General features: G+C 43.0%; 1 protein-coding gene across 2 annotated transcripts in view; it reads left to right on the forward strand.

Annotated features, from left to right (window-relative positions):
* The window catches only part of HTT (huntingtin), a 454111-nt gene that overhangs the window by 324770 nt on the left and 102424 nt on the right, over nt 1–26917 (forward strand). For both annotated transcript variants that reach the window (XM_063135886.1, XM_063135887.1), the window contains exons 49-52: nt 11678–11823; nt 12294–12471; nt 12961–13053; nt 20234–20421. In XM_063135886.1, coding sequence (XP_062991956.1) covers nt 11678–11823; nt 12294–12471; nt 12961–13053; nt 20234–20421 — 605 coding nt within the window. The remainder of the gene's footprint in view (nt 1–11677; nt 11824–12293; nt 12472–12960; nt 13054–20233; nt 20422–26917) is intronic.

Here is a 26917-nt window from a genome sequence, read left to right on the forward strand (position 1 = left end):
GTTTATCATAGGTACCGATATGTCCCAGTTTGGGTGCGTCTATTGGACCTAAGCACAGCCCACCGAATGTTTGCAAAATATATGGCAGTTCATTGCCTACACAGGGTGAAAGTCTACCTATATTTAGACAACTGGCTTCTAGTAGCATCTTAGAAGAGGATGCTATCGAAGGCAGTGGGAGTAATCCTCAATTTATTGAGCTCTCTGGACCTCATAGTAGAAACCACAATGTTAGACTGTCAATCCTTACCCCCTGATATATGGGACATAATTCTAGCGGCTAAGAAACAAGTCATATGCTACCAAATGGGAAGCTCATTCCTCCTTTGCACTAAGCAGGAATGAGAAACCCCTTTCAGAGCCTATTTCCACCATCCTCACTTTCCTTTTTCCTTGTTAAAAGAGGCCTTAAGTTTCCTCACTTAGAGTTTATCTGGCAGCGATTTCTGCGTCACATTTATGGATTCAGGGCTGTTCGGTCTTCACTCATCCACTGGTTAAGCGCTTTATGAAAGGGATGAAAGATAAGAGTTCCACCCTTCGTTCCTTTGTTTCGCAATGGATCCTTTCCGTGGTGCTCAAAGCACTGTCTGCCAAGCCTTTCGAACCGTTGGCAAAGACAGATTTGTGTTTACCGACTTTAAGGTGGTATTCCTTGTTGCCATAACGTCTGCTAGACGTGCATCAGAGTTAGCGGCACTCCGTATGGACTCACCTTATACGGTTTTTCATGCTGACAAAGTGGTCCTTAGACCGGACCCAGCTTCTTCCAAAGGTTGTTTCTCCTTTCACCTTGGGCAGGATTTTACTCTGCCAAGCTTTTTCCTTGAGCCGACAACTCTTCTTGAGTCGACACTACATACGCTGAACAGAACTGTGACTCTCTGGAGATCCCTAAGATTTTTTGTTTGTTATGGGTCAAACAAAAGGGACTCCAAGTATCTCTGCAGAGAATATCTGCTGGGTTTTTCAGACTATTAAATTAGCCTATGAACTTGCTGGCCCCCCGCTGAAGGGGAAAGTGCGCTCTCACTCCACCAGAGGAGGGGCCACTGCTACAGCTTTTGAAAGAGGTATTGCCATACCGGACCTCTGCAAAGCGGATACCTGGTCGACACCTCTGACTTTTGCCAGTCACTACCGTCTGGACATCAGAGCGCGTAGAGACTGTGCCTTTGGGCGTGCTGTCTTATCGGCAATCCGTTGAATTTTCATCCATCACCTGACACTACCCACCTCCGGGTAGTCAGCTTGTTATTCACCCATATGTGTGATGCACAGAGACCACGAAGAAGAAAGACAGGTTGCTTACTTGTAACTGTAGTTCTTCGAGTGGTCATCTGTGCAGTCACACAACCCTCCCACCGTCCCCACTATGGTGTCATTTTTTGATTACCTGGTGGTTCACCTCAGTGAGACTGTTTAGGCAGTTTCAGGAACTGAGGGGATTAGGCGGGAACCCCTGAGCATGCTCAGTGGATGGTGGGGAAGGGGTTCCCGCCTAAAAGACTTTCAGCTAGAGAAGTTTCCGAAGCTGGCCTTGCGCAGGCGCGGAGCCCATATGAGTGGCTGCACAGATGACCACTCAAAGAACTACAGTTACAGGTAAGCAACCTGTCTTTACTCAAGAAGGCCTTATGGTTGAAAGCCATCTGTATACAATTACTTCCCAGGACTCACAGAGGGCATTCCAATATTTTATCCTTCGGGATTAAACTGTCCTTTTCCTTCTGTAAGCAATGCCAACATCTTGCCTATCTCCTCCAGAGGGAGTAGTATATCTGTTCTCCCAGACTGGCCCTGCCAACTGGCATTAGATCAGGGCCTCAGGGGAGCTCAGCATGCACAAGTTCCCCACTATTTGGCCTGTGAGGCTACAATAGGGCACGTTTTCCTGCCCTTTAGAAGGCTGGGCACTGCCACGATCTTTTGCAGCTGGACTGGTGCTGGACTCAGCATCTCCTTCCTTCTCCACACAGCGGGAAGGAGATGAAGAGTGGGCCGTTCCACAGTGTGCTTGACTTGGCAGCCTCAACAAGCAGCAGCTAAGTCTTGAAAGAAGTGCAGGGGCTATGACACCTGGGCAAGGTGCAAGTAGGGATTCCTCCTGCAAGTCTCCTAGCCCTCAAAAAGCCCCATAAGGGCAAGAAAAGACACAGACATAGCCACTCAAATAGCCAATACAGCTCACTGGGGATAAGAAAATAGTGACAGAAGGAGGGAATACCCCATCTCAATTGGGATCTAGGGCAGTGTTTCCCCAGAAAGATGAAAAGCCCAGTACAGTCCCTTTTCCCTCCTTCTTTAGGAAGATATGTAAGGCAGGGTGGGACACATCTGCCAAAAGTAAGCCTTCCAACCAATTAACTAACTGTACACACTCCCCCAGGAAGGTATGGAACAGCTCAAGTTGCCTCTGGTGGACACACCTGTAGCAGCATATGGAGAAGGTGAGCCATGGGATCCATGTGATAATGGCATAGAGGCTGTGCTCCACAAGGAATTTGAAGCCTCTGCATTGGGTTTTAGAGCAACAGCAACAAATGCTATATTTGCTAAGGGAGTTTATATATGGGCACAAGATCTGGAAGAGTTTGCTCCATTCCCAAACCTGTGAAGGACGGATTACACAGCAGGACTCTTGGCAGATTCATCCATGAATGCAGTTCAAGCTCAATCTAGTGCTACAGTAGCTAATGTGGTAGCTCACAGAAACTCATGGCTGTGCAGCTTGGACATGGGCCTGGGCTCCCTGGCAAAGAGGCAAAGAAGCTACATACCTCCTGATGCCAGAGATCCTATCGGAGGTAGACTTCTCCAGTTTGCTCATCAATGGTCATCAGCAATGACAGACATTTGGACATTGGTGTCAGTTTCACAGGAGTATGCCATGGAATTTGCTTGCCTTTGAAAGAACACTCCTAAGTCCAGGAAACCAAAGAAACATCAAGTTTTCAAACTGGCCATTCAACATCTGCTGGACATTCAGGCAGTCAAACCAGTCCCACTGGGACAGGGAAGATTGGGAGTCTACTCAAATATTTCCATGATTTTGCGAGAGAAATGTTGATACCAGAACCATATTGAATTTAAGATTGCTCAACAAATTCATTTGAAAAATGACACTTCAAAATTGAGACATTGAAGTTGATAATAGTCGCCCTGACGGAAAACTTTTTTTTTTTTTTTTTGCTTCAGTAGAGCTGTTGAAGGCCTAACTATACTTGCCAGAAGTCCCTGTGTTTTGTTTACCATCAAAACAACAACTGCTCCTTGGGTGTTCATAAAAATCCTAGCACCATTATTGGTTCACCTGAATCCATACCTAGACAGCATACTGATCTGCTCTTCAACCAGAGAAAAGGGTTGCCATGCATTTCAGGATGTCCAGGCTACTCTGGCCTGTTTCCAAGCACATGACTTCATGGTGAAGATACAGAAGAGCTCATTAGTACCAACACAGCGCTTGGAACACTTTGCGGGTTTCCGCCCCCACCCACCCAGATTCTAGGATGTTCCTCACAGAGGACAGAAAAAGCAAAATTCTCCTGATGTGGAGGAAGCAGCACAAACAAAGCATATGGACTTGATGTCATTGGAACAGCTTCTAGGCCTGATGGTGCCCTGTGAGGACATAGTGAGTTGGTCATGCATTCTCATTCAACCTCTGTAGCCCTTACTTCACCCCTTCCAGAGTCACACAGCATGCAAGAAACATGTCAAAGTGAGAATTCCCATGGAACTCCAGTCTGTATTAAGTTGATGGCTGGAGCCCTTCCAGCTGATGCATGGAATGTCACTGGCAAACCACAACAAAGTTGTCATCACAGTTGCCAGCCTCTTTGGTTGGGGAGCTCACACAGAGAGACAAGTGGCTCAGGGACATGGTCAGCAACAGAGACAATGAAGAGCATAAACCTGCTGCATCTATGAGCTGTCAAGTTGGTTATGTGAAGTTTCCATTCAAAATATAGAATCACCATGTTCTGATTTAGACAGGCAATGTGGGAGCCCAGGCGTCTTGAGCAAGCAAGGAGGATTGAAATCAGACCCTTTACACTTAGAGGCATTTGCGATTCTAACATTGGCAGAACACAATCTGGCATCAATCAAGGCTGAGCATTTGGCAGGGAAATACAACCTATTTATTATTATTTATTTATTTAAAACATTTATATCCTGCCCTATATCATTAAGATCTCAGAGTGGCATACAGTTAAAAGCATACAGTAAAAAACAATAAATATGCAAAGTTAAAAACAAATTAAACCATGAACCAAGTTAAAACAATATATAATTTAAAAGCAGTAAAAGCAGTTAAAACAATATGCCAGTGAGTTTAACCATCAAAGGCTTTGTTAAAAAGCATGTTTTTACTTGGTGTCGAAATGAAATCAGTGTTGGCGCCAATCCGGCATCCAAGAGGAGGGCATTCCACAGTCGGGGTGCCACAGCAGAGAAAGCCCTCTCCTTTGTCCCATCATAGCATATATGTTGCATTGGTGGGATGTGGAGAAGGGCTCCTCCAACAGATCTAAGGTCTCGGGCAGGCATATATAAGGAGAGGCGCGCTCTCAAGTATCGAGGTCCCAAGCCATTTAGGGCTTTAAACGTCATTACCAACACCTTGAGTTCCAACCGGAAGCGTATAGGCAGCCAGTGCAGTTCCTTTAAGACTGGCCAATTGGTTAAGTTGCAGGGTAGTGCAGAAAGCAGAATGGACACTTCGATCAGTGGTCTTTTATGTTCTGCATTTTAGAATTTTAAATTTTGTATACTTGTTTTTATCTCAATTTTAGAATTTCTGTAAACCACCCAGAGAGCTCTGGCTATGGGGGCGGTATATAAGTGTAATTAATTAATTAATTAATTAAATTATCAGATTATCCAAAGATTCAGGTTGCCAGACATAGATTTCTTTGCCACACCACCAAATGCCAAACCTCCCCCATCTATATGACAAGAGACATTAGGAAGAAATGTTCTTGTCGTCTCCAGGGTTCCTCTCTGCTTTTCTACCCCTGCCGTTGCTTCTGCAGGTACTTTGACATATGAGGGAACTGAGAGCAGAGGTAATTTTGGTGGCGCCCTTTTGGCCACACAGACCATGGTTTCTGGATCTAGTCAACCTCTCCACCCAGGATTGCTGGAGACTTTCCAGCCAGTCATACTTGTTGACACAGGGTCCTCTGACACATCCTCAGCCACATGAGCTTCTGCAGGAATCTCAAAACAACAAAAAATGCCTCTTTGCCAATTTTGGAGTTAGAAGAAGGAAGAGATAGGTCCTCTGCTTGGGGACAATAGTGTAGTGATAACAGGTGATGGTAAGAAGGCAGAATTAGTCAACTCCTATTTTGCCTGAGCCTTTTGCAAGGAGAATTGTGTTCTACCTGGAAGAAATAGAACAAATGATATAAGGAGGGACTTGGTGCACAGCATAAGTAAAGAGATGCTTAGAGAACACTCCACTACTTTAAATGAATTTAAGTTTCCTCGGCCAGAACAATTACACCAAGGCTGCTGAAGGAGCTTATTTCAGAGCCACTGACTGTAAAAGAGTCTGAGTGAATTGTCATATGGGCAAATGTTATCCCAGTTTTTCAAAAAGAGAACTGCAGATAAGGTAACCTGCAAACAAGTTACCTTGACATTGTTATTGGCAATGTTCTAGAACAGATCATTCAACTGTCAGTCTATGATTATCTAGAGAAGAATGCATAGATTACTAGGATCCAGCATAGTTTATATAAAAAAAAGTGATACCAGATTCTGTCTCTCCCCCCCCCCTTTTTTTTTAGTAGTTACTCATCTGGTAGTTCACAGGAATACAGTGGATATTCTGTAATATTGATTTCAGCAAAGCATTCCACAAGGTTTCCCATAATACTACTGTTGAGGAGATGGAAAAATGTTGACTGGACAATATTACTGTTGGGTGGAGCAACAGCTGACTGAGCAGCTGTACCCCCCCCCCCCAACCAGCACTTCTTTGTGTCTTTGCAGAAACCTGGAGGGAGGGAGGGTGTGGGCGGAGTGCTGCCAGGCTTTGTCCTAATCCCTGTGCTGTTCTACATTTTTATAAATGACATGGATGAGGGTAAAATCAACAGAGTCTTGGGGCACCTAAAAGACCAGCAAATTTATTCTGGCATTAGCTTACGTGAATACATTGGTTGGTCTTTAAGGTGCCACAAGACTCTTTATTCATTTTGTGTGACTGACAGAGATTAATACAAATACAAAATTCAAACAATACAATAAAGATACAACTTCTAAATTTAAAGCATCAGTATCTCAATAACATATTTAAATCTGAAAACCTAAAACAGAAGCACGTATTTCCTCATGCCTAAAAGCAAAAACAAAAAAACACAATATGCCAAAAGAGAGCTGGAATAGCCCTTCCTGTGCTTCTAGGCAGGGGAGTAGGACAGAGCAAATGGAAGAGCTCATAGAATCATAGAATAGCAGAGTTGGAAGGGGCCTACAAGGCCATCGAGTCCAACCCCCTGTTCAATGCAGGAATCCACCCTAAAGCATCCCTGACAGATGGTTGTCCAGCTGCCTCTTGAATGCCTCTAGTGTGGGAGAGCCCACAACCTCCCTAGGTAACTGATTCCACTGTCGCACTGCTCTAACAGTTAGGAAGTTTTTCCTGACATCCAGCCGGAATCTGGCTTCCTTTAACTTGAGCCCGTTATTCCGTGTCCTGCACTCTGGGAGGATCGAGAAGAGATCCTGGCCCTCCTCTGTGTGACAACCTTTTTTAAGTATTTGAAGAGTGCTATCATGTCTCCCCTCAATCTTCTCTTCTCCAGGCTAAACATGCCCAGTTCTTTCAGTCTCTCTTCATAGGGCTTTGTTCCAGACCCTGATCATCCTCGTTGCCCTCCTCTGCACATGCTCCAGCTTGTCTGCGTCCTTCTTGAATTGTGGAGCCCAAAACTGGGCACAATACTCTAGATGAGGCCTAATCAGGGCCAAATAGAGAGGAACCAGTACCTCACGTGATTTGGAAGCTATACTTCTATTAATGCAGCCCAAAATAGCATTTGCCTTTCTTGCAGCCATATCACACTGTTGGCTCATATTCAGCTTGTGATCTACAACAATTCCAAGATCTTTCTCTTTTGTAGTATTGCTAAGTGCCCCCCATCTTGTAACTGTGCATTTGGTTTCTATTCCCTAAATGTAGAACTTGGCATTTATCCCTATTAAATTTCATTCTGTTGTTTTCAGCCCAGCACTCCAGCCTATCAAGATCACTTTGAAGTTTGTTTCTGTCTTCCAGGGTATTAGCTATCCCACCCAATTTGGTGTCATCTGCAAATTTGATCAGCGTTCCCTGCACCTCCTCGTCCAAATCATTAATAAAAATGTTGAAGAGCACTGGGCCCAGGACTGAGCCCTGCGGCACCCCACTCGTTGCCTCTCCCCAGTTTGAGAAGGTTCCATTGATAAGTACTCTGAGTCCGATTCTGTAGCCAACTGTGGATCCACCTAATAGTTGTTCCATCTAGCCCTCTTTTAGCTAGTTTGTTAATCAGAATGTCATGTGGTACTTTGTCAAAAGCTTTGCTGAAGTCAAGATATATGACGTCTACAGCATTCCCACAGTCCACAAGGGAGGTTATCCTATTAAAAAATGAGATCAAATTAGTCTGACAGGATTTGTTCCTGACAAATCCATGTTGGCTTCTAGTAATCACTGCATTGATTTCAAGGTGTTTACAGATTGACTTCTTTATAATCTGCTCCAGAATTTTCCCAGGGATGGATGTCAGACTGACTGGTCTGTAGTTCCCAGGTTCCTACTTTTTGCCCTTTTTGAAGATAGGGACAACGTTAGCCCTCCTCCAGTCGTCCGGCACCTCACCCGTTTTCCATGATTTTGCAAAGATAATAGACAAAGGTTCTGAGAGTTCTTCTGCTAGCTCCTTCATTACTCTTGGATGCAGTTCATCTTTGATATTAACAACTTTCTTTCACCTTCAGCAAGTGGTGGAGAGAATGCTTTTCAAATAACACAAAGGTAGGAGGGATTGCCAACACAACGAAACAAAATCAAGATTTAAAAGGATCTTGTCAAGTTGGAACCCTGGGCCAAAACTAGTAAGATGACATTCAACAAAGTTGAATGTAAAGTCTTACATTTAGGTACCAGAAAATGAACACCACTGTCATTCTCCTGTGCAGTGGAAATCCTGGCTTAGCAGCAGTAATTTTAAAAATATCTAGGTTTCTTTGTGGTTCACAAATAAACCATGAGTCAGCAGTGCAACATGCCTGCTAAACAGCTTGTACAGTTATTTGCTCACTAGCAGAAGCATTGTGTCCAGATCATGGGAAGTAATTGTTCTGTTAATCAGACCAAATCTGGAGTACTGTATCCAGTTCTGAGCACTGCATTTTAAGAAAGACATTGCCAAACTGAATTTTGTCCAGAAAATGTTGACAGATTGTGAGAGGTCTGAAAACCAAATATTGTGAGGAATGGTTGAAACAGCTGAGAAAGGGAAGCTTAAGGGGAGGCAATGTTTTTCCAATATTCAAAGGGCTGTCATGCAGAAAATGAAGGAGAGTTGTTCCCTTGTTGCCCCATAGGGCAGGAAAAGAAATAATGGGTGATAGTTTTTTGGAAAGCAGATTTCAGCTAATGTTAGGAGAAGCTTCCTAAAGACTGTTCATCTATAGAACATATTACCTTGAGAGGTGATGGGTTTGCATTCATTCGGTAAAGGCATTTAAATAATGGCCTCCAACGTGCATTCCAAGTCTTCTGCGCAGTGGAAATCCTATCCCTTACCAATGTGGGCACAATGGAACCACTAGAAATTGCATCGGTGAATAATCAAAATGATTTTTTAAAAATGTGAGGATGTTCCAATTTCAATGCAACATACTAAGAGGATAAAAGGAGCTGTAAAATCTATTCAAGCTCCACTTTGGATAACTTTAAGACCTCTCCACATAAATTAAAAGCTACATTTAAAAGTATGGTTTTTACTTTTACTTCCATTAATAAAATATTTTTCTTTATCTTGGGATTGCTGAGAATTGACATTGTCAGGATCAGGCCCATTCTCCCTATTGTATGGAAAGGTATTTTGGGAGCTGAATCATGCTCAGGATCTGAAGAAAAAAGATCAGAAGTATATCAGCCAAAATAGGAGTTTCTCCAAAACTCTTCAGGAGTCAAGGATGAATCTTCCCAGAAGCTTATTGGACAGGATATTGAAGTCTCAGAGATCATTTCCCCCCCCCCACTCCTGGGACCCCAGCCTCTGTTGGAGGGGGAGTGGACATTGCAGTTGACAGATCCCAGAATCCACCACAGGGTCAAGCGAGCAGAAGTGAGGGAGCTGGGAGGTGCCAGAAGCCTCTCCAAAAAGACTCTCCCAGATGTAAATTTCCCTGTGGGGAAATTGTCCAGTTTTAGATGAAAGGCAAATGCCTAGTTTTGTTAGGCTAATGAATCTTAGAGGATAGCTCCTAGCATTCACACTCCCATCAGGTGTGAAGACATGTTTATTTGTTGATTACACAGCAGACCTCTTTATTGTTTTGCATCTCATGACAGCTTGCCAATAAGCTCCTGGGAGGATCCCTTTCTTTGCTGATATACTTCTGTTCCTCCTTCCCCAGTTGGAAGGTTTCTGATAGTCTTATCAGCCTCGTCTGGCCTGCTGGTGCTGCTACTCAATGCCAGGGCTGTCAAAACTATGTAAAAAAAGGCATTCCTAATTTAATTGTGGATGAGGGGGCTGTTAATGAGTTGGGGAGCTTGTGAGGATATAGTTTCTTCCAGCTATGCCTTGTGGTATTTAGTGCAGCATCAGCATACACTGAAAATTTGAGGAGAGGGGGTAGTGGTGGTTTATAAAAGTTAGTCTTTCTCTCCAGGCCTCCTGTCTGGATAGGCACCAACACAGAGTTTGTACCTTCCGTTCTTTTCCACCATTTCATCCTCTCGGTGTCACCCGGTGGAGCTTTTCTGAGTAGAATCCTAGAATAGTAGAGTTGGAAGGAGCCTGTAAGGCCATCAGGTCCAACCCCCTGCTCAATGCAGGAATCCACCTCAAAGCATACGCGACAGATGGTTGTCCAGCTACCTCTTGAATGCCTCTAGTGTGGGAGAGCCCACAACCTTCCTAGGTAACTGGTTCCATTGTTGTACTGCTCTAACAGGAAGTTTTTCCTGATGCCGGAATCTGGCTTCTTGTAACTTGAGCCCATTATTCTGTGTCCTGCAGTCTGGGATGATGGAGAAGAGATCCTGGCCCTCCTCTGTGCGACAACCTTTTAAGTATTTGAAGACTGCAAAAGGTCCCACACTAAGAGTGTGGGACCTTTTGCAATCTGAGCCAGAGATAGATTTATTAGAAACTGTGGTAGCATGCATTTACAAGACACTGAGGATAAAGTTGCTCAAATTCATCTTGGCTTGGACTCCACAGTTACTTCAGTAGCATTAGTAGCACCAGCTTAAAAAGGGAGGTGTAGGCCTCTTCCAGACCACTTGACAGACAGGGGATTTGGCCTTTCAGCAGTGTCCCTGTCCAAACTCAGCCCACCAAGTTTACACTTCAATTTGGACAACCCTTCTGCAAACCCCACCCTTTCTCTATCAATTTCTCACACGTTGCTCTGTTGTGCCCCCACCAAGTATAGTAGGGTGGCTGACTACTAGCGAGAGGTCCCTTTTGGTGTTGGCACCCCTACTATTTAATGTTAGTTTTTCCCTACCCTGTGCCTGCTTACCCTACCCTGTACCTGTTTGCATTCTCTTCCCCTCCTTATTGTTTTACTATGATTTTATTAGATTGTAAGCCTATGCGGCAGGGTCTTGCTATTTACTGTTTTACTCTGTACAGCACCATGTACATTGATGGTGCTATATAAATAAATAATAATAATAATAATTAATGGCAACTCCAGAGAGGCTTGCCTGACACCTTTTTTATCATCTTGTTGGTGATATTCACCCAGGCCTTTTAAACAATCCTGTGGCGTTTTTTTAAAAAAAGTGTTTAAGGCCCGAGCTGCTAGTTTTACTGCTGCTAAATGTTTTTAGGCTGAATTTTACTGTTTTATATTCTCAGTTGTATAATCTGTCAAGTTGATGAGTGACCATGTAAATATGGCGGGTAAATAAATAAGTAATGTCCTATTTTCTTACTGAATTTTAGCTTTTAGTTATTTACCTCAGCATTAACAGAAAAAAATAAAACAAAACACATGGAAATAGAAATATACAATGAAAAATCTGAGTTTACATTCAACAAATGTGAATCTCAAAATTTGTAAAATTTAAATAGTGATGTTAATGAATGCAATGAAAAGTATTGGTAAGGTTGAATAGCCACTTAGACAGAAAATTATGAACAGCTTTGGATTTTAAATGAGTTCCATAATTTTGATTCTTATGGGTCAAACTAATCCTATCAGCAAACATTTCTTTAGAGGATATCCTATAATAAATGCTTTTGGTTAGAAAAAAGAATAAGGCAGGAATGTTCATCATTACGTTTTTAATTCTTTGTGAAAATAATGTCTTGTCTCTTTTAGAAATAATGACATTTGGGATATTTAAAATGTGTGAATATTAGTTCAGTTACAAAATCTGATGTCTGCAGATAACATTCATATTCATAACCATGCGCTTATTTTATAGGAGACACTGCGGTGTATCAGTCTGCAATGGTCTTGTCTCGTGCTTTAAGTCAGTATTTTGTGTCACTTTCTAAGCTGCCAGCCTCCCTTCACATTCCACCTGACAAAGAGAGTGACATTCTGAAGTTCGTCGTAATGTTACTAGAGGTAAGACGACAAATAAACCAAACAGGACACATGCAAGAAGGGTATTCTGCCATGACACCCTTAACAAGAAAGAAAGAAAAAATTCAGTCCTAGTGACTTTTTAGTTTATCTGCAATACTTCCACTGTGATGGTAGTAGTGTGATGGCAGTGGAAAACGAGTGTGCATAGAACGGGATTGGCCTTGCTGCTTACAGTGAATTGTGCCTCTGGTTTTCCTAATTTGGTGACAAAGAGTATACTGATAACTGCCAGGATCAAATATTGGAATATAGCAAAGCTGCCTTATATTGAGATAGACCATTGATCTGTCTAGCCCAATATTGTCAGCAGCGGCTAGCAGTAGCTTTCCAGAGTTTCAAGCTGGAGTTTGTCTAGCTCTACCTGGACCTGGCACCTTCTGTATGCAAAGCATGTGCTCTTTCACTGAGCTATGGCTCTAAATAATCTCATGTTGTATTTTTCTTCTCAGATGCTTTCATGGCATTTAATACATAAACATATTCCACTAAGTGTAGATCTCCAAGCTGTGTTGGATTGCTGCTGTTTGACATTACAGCAATCCAATTTATGGAACTTGCTGGCTTCAGCAGCATATATGACACATGCCTGCTCTCTTATCAACTGCATCCAATTCATTATAGAAGCAGGTGAGTTGACCTGATGAAAGTAGTATGAGAAACTCTTTTGTGTAAACTGGCCCATCCCAAAACCATGTATCTTTACAATTTTACAAGGTTCATCTAGAGACTGTTTCATTTATTATATTTGTTTTGTTTCCAGTGGATGTATCAGCTCAGACTTTTATTTGCCTGAGCAATGCAGCATGTCCAAGATGGCACCTTCAGATCTTTGTTTCATGGCATAACCATCATCAGACTGGTTAATAAGTGGGCTGTACCAATATTAGCATACAGAAATCCAAGAGATCAAACAGCTTCCCCAGCTCCTACTATTATTTATTTATTTATTTATACTACCCCTGTACCAAAAGGTTCTTAGTCTGTGCAACTCAGTCTTATGAATCTATAACATTTTGTTTAAATTTAAGTTTGCAAATTGAAATCATTGTCTGATAATAATTCAGGAAAGCTAAAAGATAATCATAAATCCTTTCTTGATGCTAATATCTCATTTAGTGGCAGTTGAGCCTGGAAATTGGCTTCTTGGTCCAGAAAGGAAGAAGAATCTTACAAAAGCCAGTGAGGATGAAGTGGATTCGCAAGCTCCAAGTAAGGATAGAACAAGCTCCAAACATGCATGCAATTGTGCCTTTAGTTAAGTAATGGGAAATGTTGCCAACTCCTGCTTTTAATCTGTAGTATATTTTATACTTCCAACTTCCTATAAAATTCTACATTTGCTATGTTGCCTTGCTGTTGTTGCCTGGAGAATATGTTTCATTTCATTATTATTTTGTTCTTCAGAGCTCCACGGAGGGCATTCCTTCACTTTGGGATGGCATCTTCCTCTGGACCATGTAGACAGAGTCGATCTGTCACTTCTTCAGAGGGTGGAGCCACCCTGCTCTCCCAGACCAGCTCTGTCTAATGAGTCATGCAGTCAAGTTGACCTCGTGCCCAGCTTTTTTAGGGTGACCATATTTTGGAAACCAAAAAGGAGGACAACATGGCCACAACCCAAGGCGGCGTGCCCACCAACATGTCTGCACCCCAGGGGGGCATGTCCAGCCCCCAAGGGGGCGTGCCCACCCGAACATCGCCTTGGTCACATGTATGATTTTACAGCACACAGTTAAGACAAACCTGTTCTACACAACATCTTAATATGAAAAGTACTGAAATAAAGAGCGAGTGAGACATTCAATGTATCTGAAATTAACTTCACTCATTCCTACTCTTGTAGCTTTTGCTGTACTTTGAAGCTTTTTCTATACTATGTGTGATACAGTCTCCCCTTCCCTCAAATATCTTTTCTACCTGCAAATTCTGCACTGGATGACCATTGTCTCACCTTTCCTAACATTTAACACTCTTTCCCGGATTACCTTTCTCATATTCATACTCACAGATTCAGCACACTGCTACCATTGAACAAATGAAGCAGTTGACAGGTGCAGGAAAATCTAGTACAACAAACTAGCATAAGAGTATGCTAGCATAAGAGTATGAAATACTATTATCTGCAAACATGAGCCATGGAACAATATGGACGAAAGGCTTGTTGCAGTCACTTCTCACTAGCACCTCTTAGCTTGTTTCAACTTCTGGTTGTTTCAACTTCTGGTTTATCAATGAGAAACTAATCTAAAAAAATTATCATTGGTTCATTAGCCATGTAAACAAGTCCATGGTCAAAGAAAGGCCAGAATGGATGATGCCCATTATCATAACGCTAGATAAGGATTGTCAAAGCATGGAGAAGAGAAAATTGAGAGGAAACATGTTAGCACTCTTCAAATACTTGAAAGGTTGTCACACAGAGGAAGGCCAGGATCTCTTCTCGATCCTCCCAGAGTGCAGGACACGGAATAATGGGCTCAAGTTACAGGAAGCCAGAATCTGGCTGGACATCAGGAAAAACTTCCTGAATGTTAGAGCAGTATGACAATGGAACCAATTACCCTGGGAAGTGGTGGGCTCTCCCACACTAGAGGCATTCAAGAGGCAGCTGGACAACCATCTGTCAGGTATGCTTTAAGATGGATTCCTGCATTGATTTGGAGGTTGGACTCAATGGCCCTAAAAGCCTCTTCCAGCTCCACTATTCTATGAGAACAATTTTGAGACAAGAGAATACTTTGCAATCAACCAGACATAACAGTCATAAACAAAAAAAGAAACAAACGCACCTACCTCATTGACATAGCAATACCTACTGACAAAAATGTCGCAGAAAAGGAAGAGGAAAAGAGAGGAAAATATACACCACTAGCTATGGAAGTTAAAGAACAATGGCAACAGGAAAAAGTTACAATTATTCCATTAGTCACATCAGTCACCAGCATCACATCATTTTATTTTTTTAAAGAAAATCTTCAGAAATTAGGCCTACAAATACATGCACACCAACATCCAGAAAGCAGTCATACTTAAAACGTTCAATAGTCAGGAAATTTCTGAATCAGTAAAAGACACCATGACTTGACAAAGTCCGTCATGTTCATCTAGAAAAACCACCACGAGCAAGAAAAGAGAGATAATAACAACAAGAAGCCTGTTAATTTTTAAAAAAGGTTTTTTTAAGGATGAACAATTAACAGCAATTATTACAAAATATATGTCAGGCCAATTATATCAAACAAACTACTCGGAAGCAACTGCATTGAGCTCAGTTGGGCATACTTCAATTGGCTAGCCAACTTAGGACACAATCCTATGCAGACAGAAAAATTCATACAACTTCCAGAATTGCTCAGCCAGACAAAGGAGCTCCCCACAAAAGATCTGATGCATGAGGAAATGCTCCAATGCCTAGAGAAAACAATTGTTCTGAAGAAGAATATTCTTTCTTTGATTTTAGGTAGTGCACACGGTTGTTGCAATAGTGTGCCTTCTTAAAAGATGCATTCCCTCTACCATGAGGAAGGTGGAAAAGTATTCCATGAAGATGTTTTCTGCCACCCATAGGTGGTGTAAGTATCAGTATTGTTATTTGTATTATTATTTTTAAAAAAGTTAACAGCTGGGTGCAGTGTAATGCCTGTGAAACTGAGCAGCAAACCAGAAAGCCCCCAGCTTAGTTCTCACAAATTCTATGAACTTATTGGGTGGCCTTAGGCAAACCACTATTCTTTCAGCCTCCATCCTGCAATACTGGCCTGCAATACAGGGTTGTTGTAAGGATTATATTCTAATAATGTCATGCATATGATGTGCTATGAACATTCTGAAGTCCTGTCTAAATGCTAAGTTTTTATTTAAAAAATCAGCTGCCTGCTTAAGTTGCTCAATTTCACAGACATTACATTGCACCAGCTGTGAACTTTTCTTAAAAAAACATTACTGATATTTACAAAACCTTGGCTTAAGTTTTAGATAGATTGAAAAACTTTTAGATCTATTAAACAACTAAACATAGCAAAAAAAAACCTCATTAAAAATCAACCTATATTTCTTTATAGATTTCATGACAATGACAAGTAGAAGGTTGATTTAAATTCTTGGTAAACATATAAAAATACACCCATAGTCCAGAACTTGGTGAATGCTCAGATGCTTACATGAAGCAACTTTGCACGTGGGGTCACTTTTCATTTCAATGAAGGGATCTAACTGGGGTGTTCAAACAAGTGTGTGTGTGGATCTAGTCCCTTCTTTGAAATGAATCAGTATGTTCTTGTAGGGAGGAACATTTGGATCCATAAGCAACATTTGGAGCACTTGGATCCATAAGCAAGCTTAAGTCTCAGGCCTCCTGTACTCCTTCTCATGAAATTAATTTACCTTTAATAAAAACAATTGCATTTTTTCCCTCATTGCCTCTACTTTGAAAACAAGAGGAAGAAGCTTTGATAAAAGCAGCACAAACCTATGCATATTTATTCAGGGAGGACAGGGCTCCTGTATTCTACACAACAGTTGTGTAGAAACGGGAATTTCAGCAGGTGGCAGTCATATGCATAGAGCACCTGGAAAAATTCCCTTTTCATAACACGTAAAGCTGCAGGAGCCCTGCCCTCTTTTGTAAATGGGTCACTTTAGTTAAAGAGTGCAGGGCTCTTGCAATAACACTGTAATGCTTATACATATCGATCATCATACCTAATCCTCCTCCTCTCCACTTTATCCTCACAACAACAACAACCCTGTGAGGTAGGTTGAGAAGAAGGTGCACTGTGCACTGTGTGGTTGGCAAACAGATCCATCGATAGTTTTCTGAGCCTTTTGGTCAGGATCTGAAAGATTTGAGGGTTGAGAGCCCATTCGGACTCAACCAATCTGCTGTAAGATTGGACACTCCTGCTAGATGTTCTGTTGAGATGGACTTGAGGGAGGCCTCTCCTCACGTTAGGAGCTTCTGGGCCAACCTGCTCAAGCATATGGACTTCATCCCTCCCTGTTTGTTGACATGGGCTTTTGCTGTGGTGTTGTCTATCCTGACCAGGACATGGCTGCCCAATAGTGATGACTAGAATGGCAGACGTCCTAAGAAAATAGCCCAAAGTTTCAGCCAGCTGATGCTGTGATGCTTCTCTTTGTTGGACCAGATCCCTTGCGTGACTTCATTCCCCAAATGAGCGCCCCATCCAACTAGGCTGGCATCTGTTGTGAGTAGTTTCCAAACTGGAACCTTCAGGGAGACAACTTAGTAGCTTCATCCACCACTTCAGATCTATCTCGAAATGTGAACATACCCAGACCCATCTTTGAGATGACTGTATTATCATAGAATCATAGAATCATAGAATAGCAGAGTTGGAAGGGGCCTACAAGGCCATCGAGTCCAACCCCCTGCTCAATGCAGGAATCCACCCTAAAGCATCCCTGACAGATGGTTGTCCAGCTGCCTCTTGAATGCCTCTAGTGTGGGAGAGCCCACAACCTCCCTAGTCCCAGAATGGGAGAAGATGACATTGAAACAGTCGTGTATATAAACTTGGTCAGGACATCAGTTCCCGGCAGGAGAACTGCAGGCCCAGGAGCCAGCAGGCCCAGGAGCTTGAGGTCTGTCCACTTTGCTGCCATCACGGTTGACAATCAGTTCTGGATCTTGACATGTCTCTCCTGTGATAAGAATATCTTGAACTTCCTTGTGTCAGCAAGGATCCCTACATAAGTCAGCTGCAGGGTGGGAATCAGATGACTTTTCTCCATATTGACCACAAAGCTGTGTTGATGTAGGCATGACACCATGGTGTGTATGTCCATTGGGCATTTGTTTCTCAAAGGAGACTGGATCAAGATGCTGTCCTCATAAGAGTTCTGAGGTGAGCCATGAGAGCTATCAACACCTTGGTGCAGGGGTCAGGCTGAAGGGCAGTGCATGATACTGGAAATGGTGATTGTCCTTATAAAACCTCAAGAATTGACAATGGGAGTCCCTTATCAGAATATGCTGATACGGGTCTATCAGTGAGGAACTCTGCTTGTTCAAATGCTTCGCAATTGATCAGAGTGTCTCTATTTTGAAGTGTTTCTTGGGGATATGCTTATTGAGCCATCTTCGATCCAGTATCGCTGTTATGTCCCCATTTTTCTTGGGAACTGTGGGGAAAAAATGAAGTAGACCCTGAAGTGGATGTCGGTCTGAGGAACTGGCTCTATTGCTTTGATGGCTAGATGTTCTGTGGATCTCAAGAATTTCTTGTGCTCTATTGGGTCCTTTGCCTTTCAAGAAAAAATGAATTTGTCCCTGGACCGAGGACAGAATTCCAGGGCACAGCCCTGAGCTATTGTTTCCCTGACTCATATGCCTGAGGTGACACAGAGGCAGTGTGGTGTAGTGGTAGAGTGTTGGACTGGGAGTTGGGAGATCTGAGTTCTAGTCCCCAATCAGCCATGGAAGCTCACTGAGTGACTTTGAGCTAGTCATGCAGCAGCAGGCACAGAAGCTCTCGTGAAACCGTGGTGAGAAGGGTTACTGTGCACCTTTCCTCCAAAAACACTTCTTCCCAGGTTGATATGCAAAATTCAGTAGAAGTCATCCTGGTGGCTCCATATTGGCCCAGGTATCCATGGTTTCTTGAACTGATAAACATGTTGATCCAGAATCTGTGGCCAGCTGGAAGAACCTGCTTCTTCAGTGTCCTGTGCTGCAGTTGCATACAGGTCTCTTCCAACTAATAGCCTTTTGGTTGAAAGGTAGTGGTTGTTAAACCTGGGGTATCAAGAGTCTGTTCTTAAGACCCTTCTGTCTTCCAGACAAAGTTCCACTAAGATGTTCTATAGTACCACTTAGAAGGCTTTTTTGGTTTGGTGTCAGAAAAAGGACAGAACTCCAGTCCCTGGAGGTATGCAAGAGGTGTTGGGTTTTCTCCAGGTGGAGCTGGATAAGAGTCTGATTACAAGTACAATTAAGAGGCAAGCAGCTGCACTTAGCAATGTGCTGTGATGCAAAGGGAGTGCTCCCATTTCATTTCATCTGCATCTCAAAAGGTTCTTAAATAGAGTGGCTCTTCTTAATCCTCTAGTTGTACATGTCTTTCCTACCTGGAACCGAACTGGGTTCTTACGGCATTGATGAGTACGCCATTTGACCCCATGGCCATGTGCCCTTTTAAGTTGCTCACTCTTAAAACAGTCTTTTTGGTGGCTTTAACTTCAGCAAGGAGAGTTTCACAGATAGGAGCCCTTTCGGCTGATCCACAGTTGCGTATTTTTCATGATAATAAGGTGGTACTTCATACCAAGCCTTCCTTCATCCCTAAGTTAATTCCACTTTCAATGGATCCCATGAAATTGCTCTTTCGTCATTCTGTCCTAAGGTGGTACATACAAAGGAACAGAGTTGGCATAAATTAGATGTGAGAAGGGCATTCAGCTTCTATTTAAATAGGCCTGCTGCCCACAGGGTTTCCACCCCACTGTTTGTTTCTTTTGACTCCAAGATGTTGGGAGCTAAAGTGTTGAAGTCTTCCATTTCTAGATGGTTGAAAGAATGCATTGTGCTGGCCTATCAAACTTTTGGGAAGGACTCACCTGGGGGGATCACTGCTCATTTCCTGGAGGGACATCAACATCTGCAGCTTTTAAAGGAGATTTTCCTGTCCCTGACATATATAAGGCAGCCAAGTGGGCATCAGTTAGCATTACAAGATTGACACTGATTCTTCAGCAGACACTGCTTTTAGGTGTAAAGTGTTGCAAAGGGTACTTGTGCATTGAACGCTAATCCTTTACCCATCCTGTTGATGGTACTGTGTGCATTTCTTTGCACTTGCTTACATTGATGCATCTGCCATTGATGCCCACTCTTCCAATTTGGAGAGATCCTTTTAGAGCTCCTCACAATCCATTTTTGTTTTAAAAACCTTAAATAATTTAGTGACATTGGCAAACTTGGCCACTTCACTGCTCACTACTAATTCCAGATCATTTATAAACAGGTTGAAAAATATTGGTCCCAATACTGATCCCTGTGGGACCCCACTATTTACTTCCTTCCATTGGGAGAATTTACCATTTATTCCTATTCTCTAACCAGTTACTGATCCATAAAAGGACCTTCTCCTTTAATTCCACAACTGCTAAGTTTGCTCAGGAGTCGTTGGTGGGGGGCTTTGTCAAATGCCTTTTGGAAGCCCAAGTAACAATGTTACTTAAATAATTTTGATATCTTTTATATTATGTTTTCGTTCTTTATGTCTTATAAAATGAAACCTATTAATATGTCTTATAATGATATTTTTGATACCAAATCCAGGCATGGTTTTGGAGGTATTTAGATTTAATATGTTCATATTTCTTGGAATGTTCTGTAAGATAATTTTGTTTTATCTCCCAATTTAAGAATTTGAGTATATAACAGCAACTTGTGAAACAGCAGCAGAGCTGGTGGAATGTGTACAGTCTACCTTGGCTTTGGGGCACAAGAAGAACAGCCAAATCCCTGCATTCCTCACCCCTATTCTGAAGAACATCATAATCAGCTTGGCCAGGCTGCCTTTAGTCAACAGCTATGCAAGAGTGCCCTCCTTGGTATGTATTTAATTGCTAAAGTTTATTTTGACAGTTATTGCTGATCGTTACTGTGGCTTGTTTAATCTTTAGCTTTTGCTATTAGACTTGGTATCTTTTTTATTAAAATAAAATATTAACTTCTACATCGTTGCAGATTTGCATGCCTAAAGACCTCTCTTTAAAATATAGTAATCGTCATAAGAGAATCTCTTCTAATATATCAGAGAACAGGAGTGTGCTTCTTTGTTTTTGCCATATGTGTTCTTAGCTTGTGAAGAAGTCAATATGTCTTTATGGTCTTATGACAAGTCTGAGGATGCTAATTTAAAGACAAGAAGGAAGAAAAGCTTTACACAACTCAGTGCTATTTTCTTTTAAGCTCCAAATGAGTGACATAAATGTATATTGACAGCCAGTTGCTAAAAACAAATTGTGTTTATAATCTTCAAGGCTAGCTCCTTTTTCCATTCAAAAATTTCATCCTATATCAGGACTCTTGCTGTGAGATAAGGTGCACTAATACTGGGGGGTGGGGGAGAAAGGCACACAAAAGCCAGCAGTAAAAGCAATCTTCCATGGTAGATGACTGGTGCTTGCTACAAGCACAGAACTTACAGTTGAACGTGCATGTTGCTAAAAAAAATTCTCTTTCTCCCCAATACATTGTGGGCTGCTGAGTATTATTTATTTCTTTGGGACCATAAAATGGGTCTTTGACTGGAAGACCATCAGGCTATGCCCCCTATTATCCTTTGTGTCCTCATGAAGGGTCACATTTGAGGATGTGCTTGGCTGAATGTGGGAAGATACAAAAGTTTGGTGTCATGCCCTGCGTGGACATTGAGTCAGGGGAAGAGGAACTGGAAGTGGTAGAGCCCAGCACCAGCTCAGGAGGTGTGGAGTCGGGATTGGCAGAGTCTCCTGTGGAGCCAGAGGGAGGAGGGCCATGCACAGATGTGCCAGCGGAGACCTCTGCCAGTCGGGAGGATTCAGGAGAAGAAACAAACATATATGCGTTGAGTCAGCGGTGTGCCGAGAAAGAAACCAGGCGGCGCTCGCGCCGCCTTTATCTAAAACGCCAAGCAGTCAAGGAACAGCTGAGGGGCCATGACTCAGCACTCTGACTCAGCATAAATACGCAGCAGCCAGCCGAGGTAGCTTTGTCAGAGATTAACTGAGCTTCCTGGCGAAAGCCTCTGTTCCTGAATCTCTGGACCCCGTGCCTTGCTTCTTGGATCCTTGTTCCTGATTCCTGTCTTGACTCCTGGACCTCGCGACTACGTCTCTCTGCTCTGAACTCCTGTTTGACCTAGGACTGGATTGTGACTTCGCTTGCCGGTTCTTGCCCTGTGGACTTTCGGACTGTTACTTGGACTTCGCTTATTGCCAGTTGTGCTGACCCTGGACTGAACTCTCGACTACGTCTCTTGCCAAAGCCCTGGACCTCGGACTGGACGCTAACTACTCTCTCTGCCGTGAGCCTGGCCTGCTGCCTTGTTTTCCTTCCAGCGGCATCCAAGCCTCTTCCGTTTTCCCCTCCTCACCTGCCTGTGTTCTTGAATAAAACAAACTGTTGCGTTCCTTTCAGTTTTCAGCGTTTACCATTGTCAGCCTTTGGCTGCTTTCCCGGACACTTGGACAGAAACGAGGTGGCTTGCACTTACTGTACATTCTTTATGGCAAAGCAAATACCTCCACACTTAGTTCTTTCCTAACTGCCATGAGAGGCATCAAGATGTTCTTGCTCTGAGGTAATTTTCATCTCAGGCCTGTTTGTTTAGTTAGCATACTGTAATGTATTTAAGAACTGAAATGGTTGCCTGCCTTTTTTTTCCATTTCCAAACTCATCTCCATTCTTATTCCTCAAGACATAGTTCACGGAAATAAAATGTAAATAGACATTAATCTAGAATCATAGAACATTAGAATTGGAAGGGGCCTATAAGGCCATCGAGTCCAACCCCCTGCTCAGTGCAGGAATCTACCTTAAAGCATCCCTGACAGATGATTGTCCAGCTGCCTCTTGAAAGCCTCTACTGTGGGAGAGCCCACAACCTCCCTAGGTAATTGGTTCCATTGTCATACTGCTCTAACAGTCAGGAACTTTTTTCTGATGTCCAGCTGGAATCCGGATTCTTGTAACTTCAGCCCGTTATTCTGTGCCCTGCACTCTGGAAGGATCAAGAAGAGATCCTGGCCCTTCTCTTTGTGACAACTTTTCATGTACTTGAAGAGTGCTATCATGTCTCCCCTCAATCTTCTCTTCTCCAGGCTAAACATGCCCAGTTCTTTCAGTCTCTCCTCATAGGACTTTGTTTCCAGACCCCTGATCATCCTCTTTGCCCTCCTCTGAACACGCTCCAGCTTGTCTGCATCCTTCTTGAAGTGTGGTGCGCAGAACTGGACGCAATACTCTAGATGAGGCCTAACCAGGGCCGAATAGACGGGAACCAGTACCTCGCGCAATTTGGAAGCTATACTTCTATTAGTGTAGCCCAAAATAGTGTTTGCTTTTTTTGCAGCCACATCACATTGTTGGCTCATATTCATAGAATCATAGAATAGCAGAGCTGGAAGGGGCCTACAAGGCCATCGAGTCCACCCCCTGCTCAACGCAGGAATCCACCCTAAAGCATCCCTGACAGATGGTTGTCCAGCTGCCTCTTGAATGCCTCTAGTGTGGGAGAGCCCACAACCTCCCTAGGTAACTGATTCCATTGTCGTACTGCTCTAACAGTCAGGAAGTTTTTCCTGATGTCCAGCCTGAATCTGGCTTCCTTCTCGTTTGTAGTATTGCTGAGCCAAGCGTCCCCCATCTTGTAACTGTGCATTTGGTTTCTTTTTCCTAGATGTAGAACTTGGCATTTATCCCTATTAAATTTCATTCTGTTGTGTTCAGCCCAGCACTCCAGCCTATCAAGATCACTTTGAAGTTTGTCTGTCTTCCAGGGTATTAGCTATCCCACCCAATTTTGTGTCATCTGCAAATTTGATCAGCGTTCCCTGCACCTCCTCGTCCAAATCATTAATAAAAATGTTGAAGAGCACTGGGCCCAGGACTGAGCCCTGCGGCACCCCACTCGTTGCCTCTCCCCAGTTTGAGAAGGTTCCATTGATAAGTACTCTTTGAGTCCGATTCTGTAGCCAACTGTGAATCCACCTAATAGTTGTTCCATCTAGCCCACTTTTAGCTAGTTTATTAATCAGAATGTCATGTGGTACTTTGTCAAAAGCTTTGCTGAAGTCAAGATATATGACGTCCACAGCATTCCCACAGTCCACAGGGGAGGTTATCCTATCAAAAAATGAGATCAAATTAGTCTGACAGGATTTGTTCCTGACAAATCCATGTTTGCTTCTAGTAATCACCGCATTGATTTCAAGGTGTTTACAGATTGACTTCTTTATAATCTGCTCCAGAAATTTCCCAGGGATGGATGTCAGACTGACTGGTCTGTAGTTCCCAGGTTCCTCCTTTTTGCCCTTTTTGAAGATAGGGACAACGTTAGCCCTCCTCCAGTAGTCCGGCACCTCACCCGTCTTCCATGATTTTGCAAAGATAATAGACAAAGGTTCTTAGAGTTCTTCCGCTAGCTCCTTCATTCTAGCATGCAGTTCATCGGGCCCTGGAGATTTGAACTCATTCAAGGAAATTAGGTGTTCTTTGACCATTTGTTTATCAATCTCAAATTGCAATCCTGCCCCCTCAACTTCTGCTTCACTTTCTCCAGGGGGATCATAGACCCGCTTTTGGGAGAAGACTGAGGCAAAGTAGGAATTGAGCACCTCAGCCTTTTCTTTGTCATCTGTTATCAATTTGCCATCCTCATTAAGCAGTTGAACCACCATTTCTTTCCTCTGTCTTTTACTACTCACGTATCTGAAGAAAGCCTTTTTATTGCTTTTAGCATCCCTCGCTCATCTCATCTCATTCTGAGCTTTAGCCTTCCTGACGCCATTTCAGCACTTCTGCGCCACCTGTCTGTAGTCTTCTTTTGTAGCCTGGCCTTCCTTCCACTTCCTATATGTATCCCTTTTTGTTTTCAGGTCATCTCTAAGCTTTTTGTGGAGCCACATTGGTTTCCTCTGTTGTCTTCTAACTTTTCTCCTTGTTGGAATTGTTTGTAACTGTGCCTTTAAAATTTCCTTTTTTAAATACTCCCACCCATCCTGCACTCCTTTTCTCATTAGGCTCACTTGCCACGGGACCTTACTTATCATAGTTCTGAGTTTATTAAAATCAGCTTTCCTAAAATCCAGAGTACGTGTATGGCTACACTCAACTTTTGTCTCCTTCATAATCAAGAATTCAAGTATGATGTGGTCACTTTCCCCCAGAGTTCCCGTAACTGCCACTTTATCCACTAAGTCATCCCTATTGGTCAATATCAAGTCAAGTATTGCCGATCCTCTAGTTCCTTCCTCCACTTTCTGTAGGAGAAAGTTATCACCCACACATGTCAGGAATTTCTTGGAAGGGATGCTTTTGGCAGTATTGGTCTCCCAACAGATATCAGGGTAATTGAAGTCCCCCATCACTACTACATCACACTTCCTTGAAACACTGGCAATTTGTTTCTCAAAAGTTTCGTCCTCGTCTTCTCCTTGATTGGGTGGTCGGTAGTAGACTCCGATTATCATGTTCTTTTTATTCCTTGCCCCATTTATTTTAATCCAGATGCTCTCGACGGGGCTCCCAGTCTGATCCGCCTGTATTTCTGTGCAGGGATAGGTATTTTTAACATATAGTGCAACTCCACCTCCCTTTCTATTTCTTCTGTTCTTTTGAAACAAGTTATATCCTTCAGTTGCTATATTCCAGTCATGGGAGTCATCCCACCAAGTTTCAGTTATACCTATCAAGTTGTATTTGCCTTCATGTAATAAGAGTTCAAGTTCATTCTGTTTGTTTCCTATGCTCTGGGCATTAGTATATCGACATCGAAGACTATGTGTTTTATAGTCTGGCTTTGTTCCTACATTGTTGCGGACACTATTTTGGGGCACTATTGGAGCTGTTCTCTGTACTGTGGTGCATTGGCCTTCATCCATTGTTGCCTCGAAGATTACTTCTCCCACAAGATTCAGTTTAAAGCCCTCCTGATCAAGTTCTTCACGCTGTGGCCGAACACATTCTTTCCAGCCCTTGTGAGGTGCAACCCATCCCTTGCCAGCAGTCCATGTTCTAAGTAGCGTAGCCCGTGGTCCCAGAATCCAAAACTCTCACGTCGGCACCACCTTCGTAGCCAGTCGTTCATCCGGAGTATTTTTCTTTCCCTTTCTAATCCTCTTCCAAGAACCAGGAGGATGGATGGAAAAACTACCTGGGACCCAAAGTTAGTTTCCTTCCCAGAGCTTCAAAGTCTGAAATGATTTCTTCGTAGCTCTGCTTGGCGACATCATTTGTTCCCACATGGATGAGAAGAAAGGGGTATGTGTCCGTGGGCTTTATGAGTTTCGGTAACCCTTCAGTCACATCTCTAATCTGTGCTCCAGGGAGACAGCACACCTGGCGAGTCCATGGGTCTTCACAACATACTTGGGTTTCAATCCCACGCAGCAGGGAGTCTCCCACAATGACTACTCTTCTCTTCTTCTTGGTTGACCTACCTTCTGCCTCTTGTTCATTGTTGCACGGTGTCTCCTGTACTTCTTCCTCTGCAAACTGTCCTTCAGTCTCATCCTCCAGAAGCTGAAAGCGGTTGCTTAACTCTAATGGTTCCACTGGTGCAGAATGCCTTCTAGTTCTTCTGCTCCTAACTGTCACTCTTTTCCAGAGAGTTTCCTCTTCATTGGCTTTCCTCCCCTCAGCATACTCCACTTCTGCTTCAGCTGGCTGTTGCTCTTCAATCTCATGTGTTTCTTGTTGCTGTTCCACCGTTCGGTCTAAGAACTCCTCGTCTTCTCTTATTCTTTGGGGGGTGGACACTCGCCACTCAAGTCCTCTCACTTTTTCTTCCAAAAGTGCCACCAGTTTGCACTTGTTGCAGGTATACGCCATGTTGAGCTCAGGCAGAAACACGAACATTGCACACCCTTTGCAGGGCACCACCTCTAGGGACTCCTTTCCATCCATATTGTCGATTTCTGCTTTGGTTTTTTCCCTTTTTGATTATAGTGGAATTGCCTTTGCTTTGTCCTGTCCTCTCTGAAGGTACGCAACTATATGACTATGTCTTAAGGGAAAATAGATTTTTTTGGTTGGGTGTTTTTTTTTTTTTTTTTGTGGTTTTGTGGGGAGGGGGTTCTCTTTATATTTTTCTTTGTTTCCCCCCCTCTTTTTTTTCTTTTTCCTTAGAGGCCTTCCCCTTGACCTCCCCTGCCGAACTCCCTCTGTCAAACTCCTGTTTGCTCTTCCTGTTAGCTCTCTCTGTGTTCACTCTCTCTCTGGGAACTGGCTTACTTTTCTAGCTTCTACTTGAGCTGGGCCAGCTGCTCTTCCCTGCTTCTGCTCAGCTCGAAGTCAGGAAACAGAATGAGGTCACTGGGAGGCCAACACCAATCAAGCCACTG

The sequence above is a fragment of the Elgaria multicarinata genome, chromosome 10 (genome assembly GCF_023053635.1).
Source record: "Elgaria multicarinata webbii isolate HBS135686 ecotype San Diego chromosome 10, rElgMul1.1.pri, whole genome shotgun sequence".
In the NCBI taxonomy this organism is placed as follows: Eukaryota; Metazoa; Chordata; class Lepidosauria; order Squamata; family Anguidae; genus Elgaria; species Elgaria multicarinata.